Below are 15,836 nucleotides of genomic sequence, written 5' to 3'. Positions count from 1 at the left end.
CTGGATGATGAGAGAGTTAACAGACTGGATGATGAGAGAGTTAACAGACTGGATGATGAGAGAGTTAACAGACTGGATGATGAGAGAGTTAACACACTGGATGATGAGAGAGTTAACAGACTGGATGATGAGAGAGTTAACAGACTGGATGATGAGAGAGTTAACAGACTGGATGATGAGAGAGTTAACAGACTGGATGATGAGAGAGTTAACAGACTGTATCATGCAAGAGTTGACAGATTGGAAATTAAGAGAATTTATAGAACCAATTATGCATAAGTGAAAGTAAAAGTAACCTTTCAAGATTATACAAGCTAACTAAAATAACGAAGAAAGTGGCAAAGAAACCTTAAAGAAAGTATATGCGAACATAAAAGTTACAACACAAAATCTGGCTATGAAAAATTAGGAAAACATTCCAAAAGCTATATTAACCATATGGAATTTGGAAAATATAGATGAAATGTAGGTATTGTTTCTTGATCATTAAAGTGCCAAACAAGCTTTCCTTAAAGACCCTAAGACTTGTTCTTTCCTAGGTATATAAATTTCAGGGTATATATAGTGATAGGTTCATGTACCATGTCTTTAAAATCATAGTGAGGTACTAGAGGTATGTCAGTGATAAGAAATTTATGGGCAGAGGGATTGTGTGTACTGTATGTGTGTTAGTTTCAGGTTTAGAATGTTACAAAATGTTAAGGGAAGGAGTCATTGTGGAGGAGATTTGTAGATATACTCAGTGAGATTTAAATATGTGAGAGGTTTACATCTCTCAGAGTTTATGTAAAGCGAAGTTTGTCTCTCAGGGGATATACACCATGAGGTTTATATCAGTTTATGGCACTCACAGTTTGCTTTAATCCCTACTTTAGAGATTAAAGTACTCTAGACTGCTGGGTAATATGTGACTTGCAGCCTTAATGACCCTCGTGCAGTCGATAGGCTTAAATTTTCTGATGCTCTGTGACTATATCTGTATGGCGTTTTCAATAATAATAATAATAATAATAATAATAATAATAATAATAATAATAATAATAATAATAATGAAAATAATAATAATAATAATAATAATAATACCGATGCATTAACAGTTTTTTTATTCCAATAAACCTGTCCGCTCCACATGACAATAACATTTCTGAACGTACGGTACACAAGCCTGGATGTTCCGTGTCAAGTCGTCCATCATTGTGCGATATTTGGTCCAAATGGCGACGATATTCTGTGTTGTTTGATGCAGGAGATATGATGCTGCAGCCGGCAGGAGATGTGCTGAAGGATGTAGGAGCTACGATGGTGCAAGCTGCAGGAGGTATAATGTTGCTACAGAAACCAGTTTCATTAATAAAATAGTCACATAATAACTTACACAACATAATATCAAGAGATTGATTCCTTAGAGGAAAACACATCAGCACTAATAGTTTAAAGTCGACCAGAAGATAGAAACCTACAAAATTTGTGCCTACGCAGCTTAAACCCATGAAACATTGTATCTACATCAACCTGTGAACATTGATGCCGTTCATGATAGTTATATTTTAATCAGAGGAAAGCGCTAATCCTGTAGGGGTCATAGCGCCTGTGGAATCGGGGATATTCAAATTCGACCCAAGCAAGGGGGAAGAATAAGCCCAGTTCCTAAGATCAAGAGACCCCTTACAAGGACCAAGGCAAAATACTACATTATGATAAAATAATTCTATACTATTTCGAGAATATTAATGTCAAAATGACATCTGTATACTCTATTGAATGTACCAACTTTTTTCTAAGTATGATACTTGACTGTCGATATTTTGAAAGAGATCATAAGAGCCTGACAACCCAAGTCACATGGAAACAAAATTTGGGAATGACCTATGTAACATTGTAAATAGGACACCCATGTATGCAAATGAGACCCATGAATCTAGCCCAGGATACATTACACGAAATATAAAATTTGAAGGTACTCTAATAAGGCGTCGTTCTCGAGAAATAAATGAAAATTTGTGAGAAAGGAAACAAAAATGTTGCTGAAAATATTCCGAAAAAATTTGAATGTCTTCCCTCCTTTAAATTAAAAACATAAATCAGCGGATTTGTATTTATTTCCAGTTTTCTTTTTTAATTTAGATTCTATTTAATATTTTTTTACAGACCAGAGAGAAAAAATATTTGATTTTCTTTTTTAATAAGCTAAAATTTGATAAAAGTGGCAATTAATTTTTTTTATTATGTTGCACCAGCATTTAGGGTTTGAAGCTGATCAGAAGCGGCATTCTTTAGCTAAAAAATGAAAAATAATTTAAATAAAAAACTGGCAAATTAAAATTTACACAGTTCAACGTGACGGATAAGCTGCAGTGTTTTAACAAATCTTACCAATGGTAAAAGTTTGAAACCTATAAGAAAACACATTCTCCAGTAATTGAACTCATTCCAACTTTTTAACTACTTCAGTAAATTCTCAGATTTATACTAATACTGACTTAAAAAGTTATGGGAATATCATCATTTCGTCAATGACATTCTGAAGCTAGGAAGAATAACTATTCTTTAGATGATGAATATAAAATCAATTTCACTATTTATTCAACAGAATTAATATTTCGAGACTTATGTCACCTAATAGCAGTGTGATCCTTGTGTTCAGGAAACCACACCAGTGGTGAAAATTTGAAGCCGATCAGATGAGTCATTGTGTAGTTATGGCACAGATTCCAAAAATTCCATTTTTTTCCCTATTGTATTACAGTAAATCTGCCTTCGTCCAGACGATACTTAAGAAGTACTACCCAGGAACCATGATGTTAGGTTAGGTAAGGTTCGTCAGGAAACATGACAAGTGTTTCCTGACGCGGGTCTTATTCACATGATGACCCGCCGCAGGAGCTTTTGGTCATCTGACTGAGGCCTTTCGCCGGCTTAGCGGTCCATCCCTGTAAAAATTATGGTCATAGTTATAACCATTTTTTTTTTGTCAACCATTAAATATTTAAGCTGTTCAAGCAAGTCGGAGACTGAACATAAATAATCAAAACACGCAACACTTGTAATGCAGGAAAACATATATATATATATATATATATATATATATATATATATATATATGTGTGTGTGTGTGTGTGTGTGTGTGTGTGTGTCGAGGCCGCCAGTTTTTTTTTTTTTTTTTTTTAAGAAAAAGTCTTAAATCTCACTACAGATATCTGAATCATTGCTTATGCTCTGGCAGATGTTCCTTCTTGATATGCAAATGTGTGGAGCGGGTTCATGTAGGCATAATGTGCTGAGCTGGATGATTGTGATCCTTCAATTGGTATGGATGATTATGGTTCTTCTTCTGATGTGGATGGTTGTTGTCCTCCTGCTGATGTGGATGATTGTGACAATTCTGCTGTTGTGGATGATTGTGATAATTCTGCTGATGTGGATAATTGTGATAATTCTGCTGATGTGGATGATTGTGATAATTCTACTGATGTGGATGGTTGTGGTGCTTCTGCTGATGTGTATGCAGAGTTGTCAGTAGACGATGATTTATCGGAGTGCTTAAGTATTTAGTAATTCATCACTGGTGTATTTTACCATTTTATCTAGAAGAATTTTATTCAGCTGACGATAAGGCATCATTGCTTGCTTCAAACTTCTCTTCACATTAGGCTTCAAGACACGTCCTGGTCCACCACAGTAAAAAAGTCTGCAATTTTGCAAATAGCAAGATACTGTGTACATTTTTTTTTCTAATGTTTACTGTTTACAGATTCTATCTCATCTCTACTGTTATCTGCCTCTCTTTCCCTCCTGAATTGTTCTGCAGTTGCCTCTACATCATGTTCTAAGAGTTCATTTATGTCTTCTTCCTCCTTATTTTCTAAGCCCCCAGGTCTCCGTCTCTTTGCCAGAGTCAGAGTTCCCTGGACATGACTTCTTACTAAGGGAGAATTTGATCCATTATTTTCTATCTTATTTTACCCCAGACTGAATTAATGGCTTAATGGGGCACTTCATCCTTAAACACTTTTTCATGTGTAAGTGCATCTACAATGTTCAACGCGTACCAAACAGTGGTACGTCAACCTCTGAACAGTCACCCATTGCTGAGATGAGTTTTTCCATGATTTTGCATGTGTAGTGATGTTTAAGTGTACTAATAACTCTTCGATCCAGTGTTTATATTAGACATGTTGTGCTTGATGGCGAAAACACAACGGGAATGCAACCTACACATTCAGGCCCATAAACTATTAAATTTTAGGATGACTGTAGAAATTATCCAGGGTCAGGAGTGCCTTGAAAGCAAGATTCTTTGTAACCAGTTAGATCTTTACTGCCATCCATGTTCCCTAGCTGGAGCGCCATGTAGCAGGCAAACTGCTATTTGGAGGAGTAAACTGCTATTTGTCGTCTTAAAGCCCGTGCAGTCGGTACGCGATAAATTAGCATAGGCTTGCGCCTGAAATCTCTTGGTGCATTAACGCACAGAAGCAAATTGAACCGTTATTTCACTGCCTTGAACCCAGATGCATTTTTGCTTGATAATACTAGTTCTTGGCAGAATTTTCTTCCAATGTAAATAATTGCTCGGGACTGTAATCGTTCTCAGAAATAATTTGAGTAAGCTCAGAAGGAAATTTTCCAGTGGCAACGTGATCAGCTGATGACTCTTGCCACTTTGTGTTATGCAGCAGCTGATTACGGGATTTAAACTGCTCAAATCATCCTGCACTAAACTCACACAGTTACGAAGGCTTTCCATATTTCTCACACGCAGTTTCATATTATGATATGGCTTTCTGCCCTACTGTCTGAGCACTAAGTTGGCACCTATCTTTTTTTTTCCTAAATCCACACGTTCAATAAATTTTTAGTTATATTTAGCCGTATTAACCTATTTCTCATTATTTTCAACTGGTCATAATCTGGATTACTCTTCTCACAAAATCTTGTTTTTCTTGTCTTTTTTCATTATTTCTAATGTAAGAATAGTTGAATCTCTGAGACCAAAGGAGAATGCAGTTTGCATCACGTGTAACACATCGAAGCATGTCTAAAACCTCATTTTTCTTGAAATGCGTCAGTGTTTCACGCGTACTTTCGTTCTTGGCACCTCCAACATCACTAGTATTTCTCTCGAGACACATTGTAAGCATCCAGAGATGAGATGGGGTGACGAGAATATCCGGCATCATTCGATAAACACAGTGAGTAAGGCACGTGACACATCCAGAAAGCAACTGTAGGCGGCATAGCTAAGAGAACAGCAAGGCGCGATGCTGAGTTTACACTGACAGCAAAGGAGAGAGACACAGACAGACAGACAGACAGACAGACAGACATACAGACAGACATACAGACAGACAGACATACAGACAGACAGAGAAAGAGAGAGAGAGGGAGAGAAATGGAAACAGAGACAGAACAAGAACAGAGAGAAACAGAGACAGACAAAGAGACAAAGACAAACAGAAAGGCAGACAGACTGACAGAAGCAATAACAGCGACTCTGTATCTTCACTTGAAACCTTGTAACTCACGTTTCTGTGCGACAGTGACACGGGTTACGCTGTGTTGGTTCACACGACAACACAAGACTGATGGTGTTCCATACCCACACAGCCCCTCCTCTACCCCATACTTAAGTCCCCATCTCTTTTTCTGGTAAAACAGAAAACGAAAAGGGGGGAAAAATATTAGCAATGATCCATCATCACTCCAAACAGATGGAACTAAGATGAAATATTACTAACATTTTTCTTCCCCTTTTCCTTCCTGTGTCACCACAAAAAAAAAAAAAAGAAAGATTTTGATCGATGCTCTTTCTGATTGGACATTTTGTTTTGCTAAAATTGCTTGTAGTTGAATAAAACCGAGGAAAAGCCTTAATGAAAATCTCATTTGCGTGAGATTCGCTGTTTTGAGTGTTTATATTCATGAGCCTCGTGTAGCAGCATCCCAGTCTTTCCTGCTGGGAAAATTCATGAGTCGAATCACATGGAAACACGTTTGAACGAGAGGAATCAAATAAGCATCAGCGAGACAAGACGCCTGCTGCCAGGGGACTGGAAATCAATATTCGGAAACTACTAGGAAGAGGAGGAGAAGCAGGAGCAGGAGGAGGCGCAGGAGTAGTAGTAGTAAGAGAAGGAGGAGGAGGAGAAACAGGAGTAGCAGGAGGTCTTACGCCAGACCAAAGCTGCGTCATTCCCCGCTGGGGTCTGACTCAGACCCGATATATACGAGCTTTTGATTTATCTCCTCGAGAACCATTTTGTTTTTCCCTCTGAGTGCTGCTACGTGTGTTTTGTGTTTTGTGGAGAGACAACCACGACTCAGGAGATTAGTGGTGCAGATGGTGGCGCTGGTGTTGCCTCTTTCAGCCGCAGAGGCTGGGACAGGCAAAAATAAAGACAGATGAAGAGAAATAAAAGGAGAAAAAAATAGAAACAAAGACATATGAAGAGTAAGAAATAGATGAAAGTAGATGAGGAAAAAGAGATAGGAGAAAGATATATGAGAGATATTGAGAGATATTGAGAGAGAGAGAGAGAGAGAGAGAGAGAGAGAGAGAGAGAGAGAGAGAGAGAGAGAGAGAGAGAGAGAGAGAGAGAGAGAGAGAGAGAGAGAGAGAGAGAGAAAGAGAGAGAGAGAGACTATAAAATTTAAATTAAAAATAGTTAGAAATCACATGCAACAGATAACACAAACAATATGGCAACAACACCTTGGAGTAGAGAAGACCAAGTAAGGGGTGAAGACTCAAAGGAAAGGAAGAGGAAGAGAGAAGACTAAACGTAGGGGAAGAGGGAAGAGAAGAGCAAACGTGGAAGAGGATTAAGAGGAGGAGGAGGAGGAGAGGAGGAGGAGGAGGAGGAGGAGGAGGAGGAGGAGGAGGAGGAGGAGGAGGAGGAGGAGGTAATCAGAGGGGTGTGGATGAGTGAAGGCTCTGTGGTCACCCCTTCACACCAACCCCAGTCCCAATATCGTCACAAATTTCACAGTGTTGAACCAAACGTACACACCCCCTCGAGTTTTGCATTTATATCAAGCAGTAATGATAAAATTCTCACCACTTGGAGGGCGTTGATATGTGCGTAACTCGCCTGCATATCAACGCCACTGGTGGTGTATGCAGCTGTCGTAGATACATTCAACTATTTGTTTTATAGCGAGTGGCTTTATACCTAACAATATTCCACCGACATTATGCACTTTCTGGTAATTCCAAAGCTTCAGCTTGCATATGGTTTGGTGATACCGACAACTGTGTATGAGAACCCTTTGGCACAGTTTTTTTTAACACAACGCCTGTTTCCCACCAAGCCAGGGTGACCCCAAAAAAAAAGAAAAAATGCAATATTTAGTAATTTATACAGGAGAAGGGATTACTAGCCTCTTGCTCCTGAATTTTAGTCGCCTCTTACAACTCGCATGGCTTACGGAGGAAGAATTTTTCTCCACTTACTTGAAGACAGTTCAGTACATTTATTAAAGGCCTCATCAGTTCTATAGTGACTACAGTATGCCTGGGACTTGTGGACGATTTCGAGAGTTTTCTCTAGCCTTGCTGTCTGGCCTGGCTCTGTTGCTGTTGGCCACCCTCTGGCCCACATAAACACAACAGCCTAGTCCGTCATCACAACTGTCAGATCAGCGGTTCTGTCATCATTATGATCACCGCTGTCATCATTCATCACTGCAGTCATCATTATTATCACTGCAGTCATCATTATCATCTCTGCTGTCATCAATAGCCCATATCTACTGTGACTATCACTGAAATTATATCACCAATCCATAACAATTCCTAACAAGTCATATCATGCGTGCCCTCGCACACTATTACGTATACAGGTTCATCATGCTTCATAGAGAGCGAAACGTTGTCTCCCCACTCACAAAAAAATCGTATACATACTGAACCACACGACTCTTCTTCACTCCACTGATCAAGATACACACACACACACACACACTGCCTCACCAGTAGTGCCACACACTACCTCACCAACAGTACCACACACACACTGCCTCACCATCAGTGCCACACACACCTCAACCACAGTTCCACAGACTGCCTCAGCAGCAGTGCCACACACTGATTCAGCAACAGTGCCATACACTGACTCAACAACAGTGCCATGCACTGACTCAACAAGTGTTTGACACCCTGCTTCACCAACAGTGCTACACATTACCTCACCAACGGTGCCTTACCAACAGTGCCACACCCTGTCTCACCAACAGTGCCACATATTGCTTCACCAACAATGCCTCACCAGCAGTGCTTCACACCCTGCCTCACCAACATTGCTAAACACTGGCTCACCAATAGTGCCACACACTGCCTTACCAACAGTACCACACTAATCCTGCCTCTCTTGCAGTGCTACACACCCAGTCTCACGAACAGTTCCACACACACGGAATCACAGATAGTGCCACACACACTGGAACTACAACAGTGCCACACACTGCCTCACCAACAATGCCACACACTGCCTCACCAGCAATGCCACACACTGCCTCACCAGCAGTGCCACACACCTAGCCTCAGCAACAGTGTTACACACACTGCCTCAGCAACAGTGCTACACACTGTCTTACCATAAGTGCCACACACTTAACCTCACCAGTGCCACACACTGCCTCATCAACAGTGCCACACACATACTGCCTCACCAACAGTGCCACACACTGCATCAGCAACAGTGCCACATACTGCCTCACCAACAGTGTCACACACTGCATCAGCAACAGTGCCACACACTGCCTCACCAACAGTGCCACACACTACCTCACCAACAGTGCCATATACTGCCCCGCCAACAGTGCCACACACTGCCTCACCCATAGTGCCACACGCTACCTCACCAACAGTGTCACACACACACTGCCTCACCAACAGTGCCACATACTGCCTCATCAACAGTGCCACACACCTTGCTTCACCAACAGTGTCACGCTGAATTACCAATAGTGTCCACACACTGCCTCACCAACAGTGCCACACGCTGCCTCACCAACAGTGCCATATACTGCCCCGCCAACAGTGCCACACACTGCCTCACCAGCAGTGCTACACACTGCCTCACCAACAGTGCCATACACTGCCTCACCAACAGTGCCATACACTACCTCACCAACAGTACCATACATACTGCCTCACCAACAGTGCCACACACTGCTTCACCAACAGTGCCACAGTCCTAGCCTCACCAACAGTGCCACACGCTGTCTCACCAACAGTGCCACACATGCTGCCTCACCAGCAGTGCCACATCCTGCCTCACCAACAGTACCAGTAAGAAGGCCAAAAAAATTACACTACTCACAAGAATACCCCAAAAAAATCGAAATTGCGCTATTCATACGATGTTGTGTCAGCGAGAGAGTCTTAAACAGGAGGGCGGGTGGTGCAGCCTCCCTCCCTCGTGAAGACTATTTAATGGCTGGAAAGAGAGAGAAATCTCAAACCCTTCTGAAGTACCTCGTAAAGACGATATCGTTTAATTGCCTCGTTGCTGCTTCGTAACTTCGCTGATTGGTTAAACCGAACGAATATCAATCCTGGCAGCTCGTCTGATCAAAATTATCAAGTGCTGCTACAGTGAGGTAGAAGCTACTTAATGCTTCCCATTCACTGTTGATTCTTAATAGAGCCAGCTTGGCCGAGTGGTTATCGCACTGGCCCGTGAGTTTTAAGGATTCACTCGCCAAATGTTTAATCCCCACCCGTTCCGTGACTTACTTCCCATGCTAGAAAGACAGGCATTCCAGAGAACAAGTCAGCCTAGGAAACATCATGATCCCCAACTAGAAGTTGGGGGATGCCCGGGTGTTGTGCATGTGTCATTTCATCCTGTCGGTATTATATACAATTCTTGTACTACTACTACTACTACTACTACCACTACCTCAACCTCTTCCTGCCTATATATAGCCGTCCTGCTCCACCTCTGTTAGTGTGACTTTGTCAATGGTCCAAGTCGGACCGAAACGTCGTCGTAAGCTTCTCTCTTTTATGTGCGGGTTATTTGTGTATAGAAGTGCAAACCAGCATGACTATTCACTCTCACCTTGAGCTGTAAAGTGAAATAAACACTTGGCAGATTAAGCTCTTACTATTACATACGTTTCTTTCTATGTAGAGCTCGATAAATTCAAGACCTGATGAAGCTCTAGACAGAGCGAAATGTCTCAATGAAAGCTTCTTCTGCAACCTGCGGCTCTTTCTAACTTCTATCGACACCACAACATTTAGGTGTATTCTGAGCTTACAAGTTAAATTAAATATAGGAACATCGTCATTTTTCAGTTATCTTGTTTCAAGCGATATTTACGATGTGTAAACAAAATTACAATTGTTTTAATATTGTATTCTATTACACACAATGTTTAGCTATTGTATTCAGTCACACACAATGTTTAGCTATTGTATTCAGTCACACACAATGTTTAGCTATTGTATTCAGTCACACACAATGTTTAGCTATTGTATTCAGTCACACACAATGTTTAGCTATTGTATTCAGTCACACACAATGTTTAGCTATTGTATTCAGTCACGCACAATGTTTAGCTATTGTATTCAGTCACACACAATGTTTAGCTATTGTATTCAGTCACACACAATGTTTAGCTATTGTATTCAGTCACACACAATGTTTAGCTATTGTATTCAGTCACACACAATGTTTAGCTATTGTATTCAGTCACACACAATGTTTAGCTATTGTATTCAGTCACACACAATGTTTAGCTATTGTATTCAGTCACACACAATGTTTAGCTATTGTATTCAGTCACACACAATGTTTAGCTATTGTATTCAGTCACACAATGTTTTCTTCATTCAGTCCCGCACAATGTCTATTTACAAGGTTAATTTTGTGGCTATAGAAATGCAAGTTGACACAGTTCTAAGCTGCGCTATCACCCTCTAGGATGCTATCTATTTTCTTTAGGCGATCAGGGACAACACATATTAGGAAATCCGTTATACGTCTCGCCGAGCCTGGTAAATGAACCTGTGTTTGTCTGGCTGTGAGGCGACCACTAATTATTTAACTACTGGTCACTTGTCGATCATACAGTAATGAAATATGTCAATCTGGACTCACACAGCTGGAGAGGAATATAGGTAGGTAGGTAGGTAGGTAGGTAGGTAGGTAGGTAGGTAGGTAGTCAGGTTCGCCAGGAGAGTCCCGGCCCGACAAGGAAGAGAAAGGATTTAGGGAAGGGGGTTTAGGAGAGACGATTTAATGGATGAGATTTATGGGAGGTGGCCCATTGGAGGTGATTTATGGGTGGTTTTGGGGTAGATGGTTTAAGGTAGGAGATTTATGGGATGTGATTTATGAGAGGTGATTTAGGGGAAGGGGGTTTTAGGGTAGATAGTTTAGGGTAGGAGATTTATGGGAAGTGATTAAGGGGAGATGGTTAAAGAAATGGAGTTTATGAGAGGTGGTTTATAGGAGGTTTTTAATGCATAGTGCATAGAGGAGGTAATGTTGGGAAGATAGCTTTTGAGAGGATGTTTAAGGGAGGTGATTTAAAGTGGAGGTATAGGGAAGGTGTTCCAGGGGAGGTGTTTTAGGCAAAGTGGTTTAGAGGATGTAATTTAGAGCAAGTGATTTACGTAAAGGGACGAAGGGAAGGTCGTTTAGGGAAACTTGATTAAGGCATTTTGTTTAAAGCAGGTGTTTTAAGGCACGTGTTTTAAGGCAGGTGGTTCGAGGCAGGTGGTTCAAGCAAGGGGGAGGGGAAGGATGGGAAGAACACTCTTCCAACCCAACACTGTAGTTTATGGCACAAATCTACGCGGAAAACAATTTACCAACGGCGATTAATTTTGCAAAGGGGAGAACTTTGCTAATTAGGAATTTTTCGTTAGTTTGACATTTGGTGAGCATTAATCAGGCGGGAGGTGGAGGGTCGAGAAGGGAGAAGCATCTATCTCCTGTGCTATTCACGACATGATACATTTTTTCCCACTATCCTTTCATTTACTCCGTATTATATCATCGACCATGGGTGCCTCTTTTTCCTTTCAGCCTTTGGGTGATTGTTAGAAAAATATTGGGTGTTAATAGCGTGCGGTGAGAGCAGGTATTAAGACCTGCAGTGTGTGGTGAATTCCCACTATTAATACACACTGTGGGTGAAGTTCCCACTAAAAACTCACACTGTGTGGTGAAGTTCCTACCACAGAGTTTGGTAAAACCCATCATCACACACAGTGAGTGGGCAGTGTGTGGTGAAGCTACCACTATCACCACATACTGTGGTAAGACCCATCATCACACACAGTGAGTGGGCAGTGTGTGGTGAAGCTACCACTATCACCACACACTGTGCTAAGACCCACCATCACACACAGTGAGTGGGCAGTGTGTGGTGAAGCTACCACTATCACCACACACTGTGGTAAGACCCACCATCACACACAGTGAGTGGGCAGTGTGTGGTGAAGCTGCCACTATCACCACACACTGTGGTAAGACCCACCATCACACACAGTGAGTGGGCAGTGTGTGGTGAAGCTGCCACTATCACCACACACTGTGCTAAGACCCACCATCACACACAGTGAGTGGGCAGTGTGTGGTGAAGCTGCCACTATCACCACACACTGTGGTAAGACCCACCATCACCACACCAAATAAATTCAAATATCACTAATAACATAAATTCCAAGATTATGAGAGTAAGAGTAATTTAAGAAGATAATTACACCAGCTGAGGTAATTAACGAGCACTGCCGACTTTACCAGGAAACACCTGCGCTGAAATTAAATTGCCGGTCCAGTAAACAGGTAAATTGTAAATTGTAAATTCATTAGAGGATCTATATATCAGTAGGAGATTCAGTGTACACTGTGGATGACAGAAACAATACGACAGACACTCACCGGTGTTTCAATATATCTTATAATTATGGACGAAAATCCCTTAGTAGTGACGAGAGGCTTTTGTTCCAAGGAATAAGTGCCACAGTCCCCTTCCTTAAATTAAACCTGTCTTCCATCCCCCAGGCGCTGTTTATTATCTACATATTTAGCGCTTCCCCCATGAAATTAATAATAATAATAATATGAAGAAGATTAATAACATTATATATATATATATATATATATATATATATATATATATATATATATATATATATATATATATATATATATATATATATATATATATATATATATATATATATGTGTGTGTGTGTGTGTGTGTGTGTGTGTGTGTGTATATATATACATACATATATATGTATATATATATATATATATATATATATATATATATATATATATATATATATATATATATATACATATATATATATATATATATATATATATATATATATATATATATATATATATATATATATATATATATATGTGTGTGTGTGTGTGTGTGTGTGTGTGTGTGTGTGTGTGTGTGTGTGAAAGATCATCCAAGTGTAGTAACACTTATCAATAGATTAAGGCAAACTCACGCTCTGTGCCTGTCCATGAATGTTTCCTTCAGTATTTCAACATTTGGGACACAGCTCAACAACTTTTTAGGTAATATTTTTTTGCTGAAACTTTCCAGTCCATGGCCTGACCTTGACGAAGTTTTTTGAAGAGTCTGGTAAAGTTTCAGTCATTTGTCTTTTCTACATCGTATTAGCAATGACTAACGCCCTAAGTGGCCGCGATATGTGAACGGAGGGTCGAGATTCCATTACTTCCTCTACTGAATAACCCCCTAACTATTTTATCCCAAGGCCTTATAGCATTTTCTCCGGTATTTTCTACACAAGTATAAAATAAATTCTACCAAAATTTGGCGAGACGGAAGCCTCCGCCATCTCTGCATTGACGTGAAATATTTTCTTACCTGCATAACCCAAATTTGGGCGGGATAAATCCGTAGATTACTACAGGTGTTGAAGCTTAGGATAAACTGTTGTGCTACTATTATACACAAGCTTCAGTACGTTCTAAATTGCACTGTATCGGAAGAATGTGTTCGTGTATTGGCTACAGACTTTTGCCATCTCTATATGGGAATGAAATGGCGGGTTGTCTACAAGAACAAAGACAAACACACAAGTTGCTGGACAACTGTTATTGGGACAACGTTTTGCGTTTTGCAGAGCGTTTTCAAGACAGATGTGATTTGGTAGTTTTAAACAGAGCGAAAAACTTGTTCCAATAAGGCTTGTTCTGTAACACTTGTAGACAATACACAATTTTCAGCAACTTTTTAAACCCTCCAGCGCTCTTGTAACTTTATTTTCCTCCCTCAGGTCCTGATTTCTGGGGCCTCATCAACCCTAACTGGAACATGTGTGAGAGAGGTCGTCGGCAGTCACCTATAAACATCGAGCCGGATAAACTTGTATACGACCCCCACCTTAGACACATACACATCGACAAGCACAAGGTATGTACGTGTGTACGATCCACTCTTCCCCCCCCACTTACATACACACATCACACACCAGGTAGTCATGTGTGTATGCCTACTTTCGAATTATATCTAGAATTGTTTGCTCCGTACAACAGTTATTTGTGATTGACTTTTCATACTCGTAATAATGTGGGTAGAATTATCAACAATATGTTAAGTACAAGGACACAACTGCAACTAATGAGACATTTTACTGTGGCAACGTTTCGCTCTCCAACAACTGAATGGTCAATGGTAAATGGCAACGGCTTGACAAATCTCCTGGAGAGTGAAACGTTGCTACAATAAATTGTCACATTAGGTGTATTTGTGTCCTTTTACTTAACATTTTTTCTTACTCGTAGGAAAAAAGCATATTTGTTCTCTTATACGAAGAACTATATAAGAAATAACTATTTCCAGCAAACGGATATTTATTCGCTCTGACGAAACAAACACTTCTGAACTCTTTCACGTCCATGTCGCTCGACTGTTAAATTACTGAATTATAAATGGCAATGTCTGTTCCGTGGGGAGGCATGATCACTTGAACATAACCCACATAACCCTTGACAAGCAAGCCGAGGAACCAAGTTCTCCCTCAAAATGTCGATTTTTAAAGTTTCTAGTAAAAAGGTTGCCTGGATAAACCAACGTCAGGTAGGATTATAAGGTATTGTCAGTGATTTGCTTACAGTACGTGGCTTCTGTCAAGAGATTCACTTCTAGGAGAATAAAACAAGCTAATGGAGGTGACACCAGATATAATGAATGATTCAGCATTCGATAAGATTTCAAAGGACAATGGCAGTGATAAAAGATCTGGACTTCAAGTGAATGAATATAACTATTTTAAAGGGGTTGACCTGTAAGCCAGTTGAAAGCCTCGGTCATACGACCATAAGCTCCAGCTACGGGTCATCTTATGACTAAGACTTGCGTCAGAAAATGCTTGTCCTTTACCCTTACGAACTGTACCTAACCTAACGTAAACTTCAAGTGAGATGTACGGATGTTATTTATCCCATGGTAGTAAAGAATGTTGGAAGAAAGTCTTTTGATGAAATACGATAACATATTAGTGTTTTCTTGTTCTCCAGGTCTCCTGGTCTATCTCATCAGCTCTTATGATATTAATGTAAAGAATAAAATGAGCTGTGAACTAGTACCCGCTGCAACTTCAGTGTCTGACTAAAAGATGAGAGATATTCGAATTGCTAAATCAGCAGGGCGGCCTGATGCCATTGTCATAAATGTTTATGACGGTCTTTGGGCAGTTCATTGGCCAAGCAAGGGTAGTGCAAAAAGCCTTGTTGCGAATCTTGTGAAATATCTTAACAGTAAAAATTAAACTGAGCATCAGGGTATGAGTAATCTTTGTCGCTACCATGAGTAGAAAT

At 40.3% G+C, this 15,836-nt stretch overlaps 1 protein-coding gene across 1 annotated transcript in view; it reads left to right on the top strand.

The window, feature by feature from the left end:
* Positions 1 to 15,836, top strand: part of CARPA (Carbonic anhydrase-related protein A) — a 608,382-nt gene that overhangs the window by 436,731 nt on the left and 155,815 nt on the right. The window contains exon 3 of the mRNA XM_070099973.1: positions 14,294 to 14,430. Within this exon, the coding sequence (XP_069956074.1) occupies positions 14,294 to 14,430 (137 nt within the window). The remainder of the gene's footprint in view (positions 1 to 14,293; positions 14,431 to 15,836) is intronic.

This window comes from Cherax quadricarinatus, chromosome 71 (genome assembly GCF_038502225.1).
Source record: "Cherax quadricarinatus isolate ZL_2023a chromosome 71, ASM3850222v1, whole genome shotgun sequence".
Taxonomy (NCBI): Eukaryota; Metazoa; Arthropoda; class Malacostraca; order Decapoda; family Parastacidae; genus Cherax; species Cherax quadricarinatus.
The sequence above is the reverse complement of the archived record's forward strand: the minus strand, read 5'-3'. Positions and strand labels throughout refer to the sequence as shown.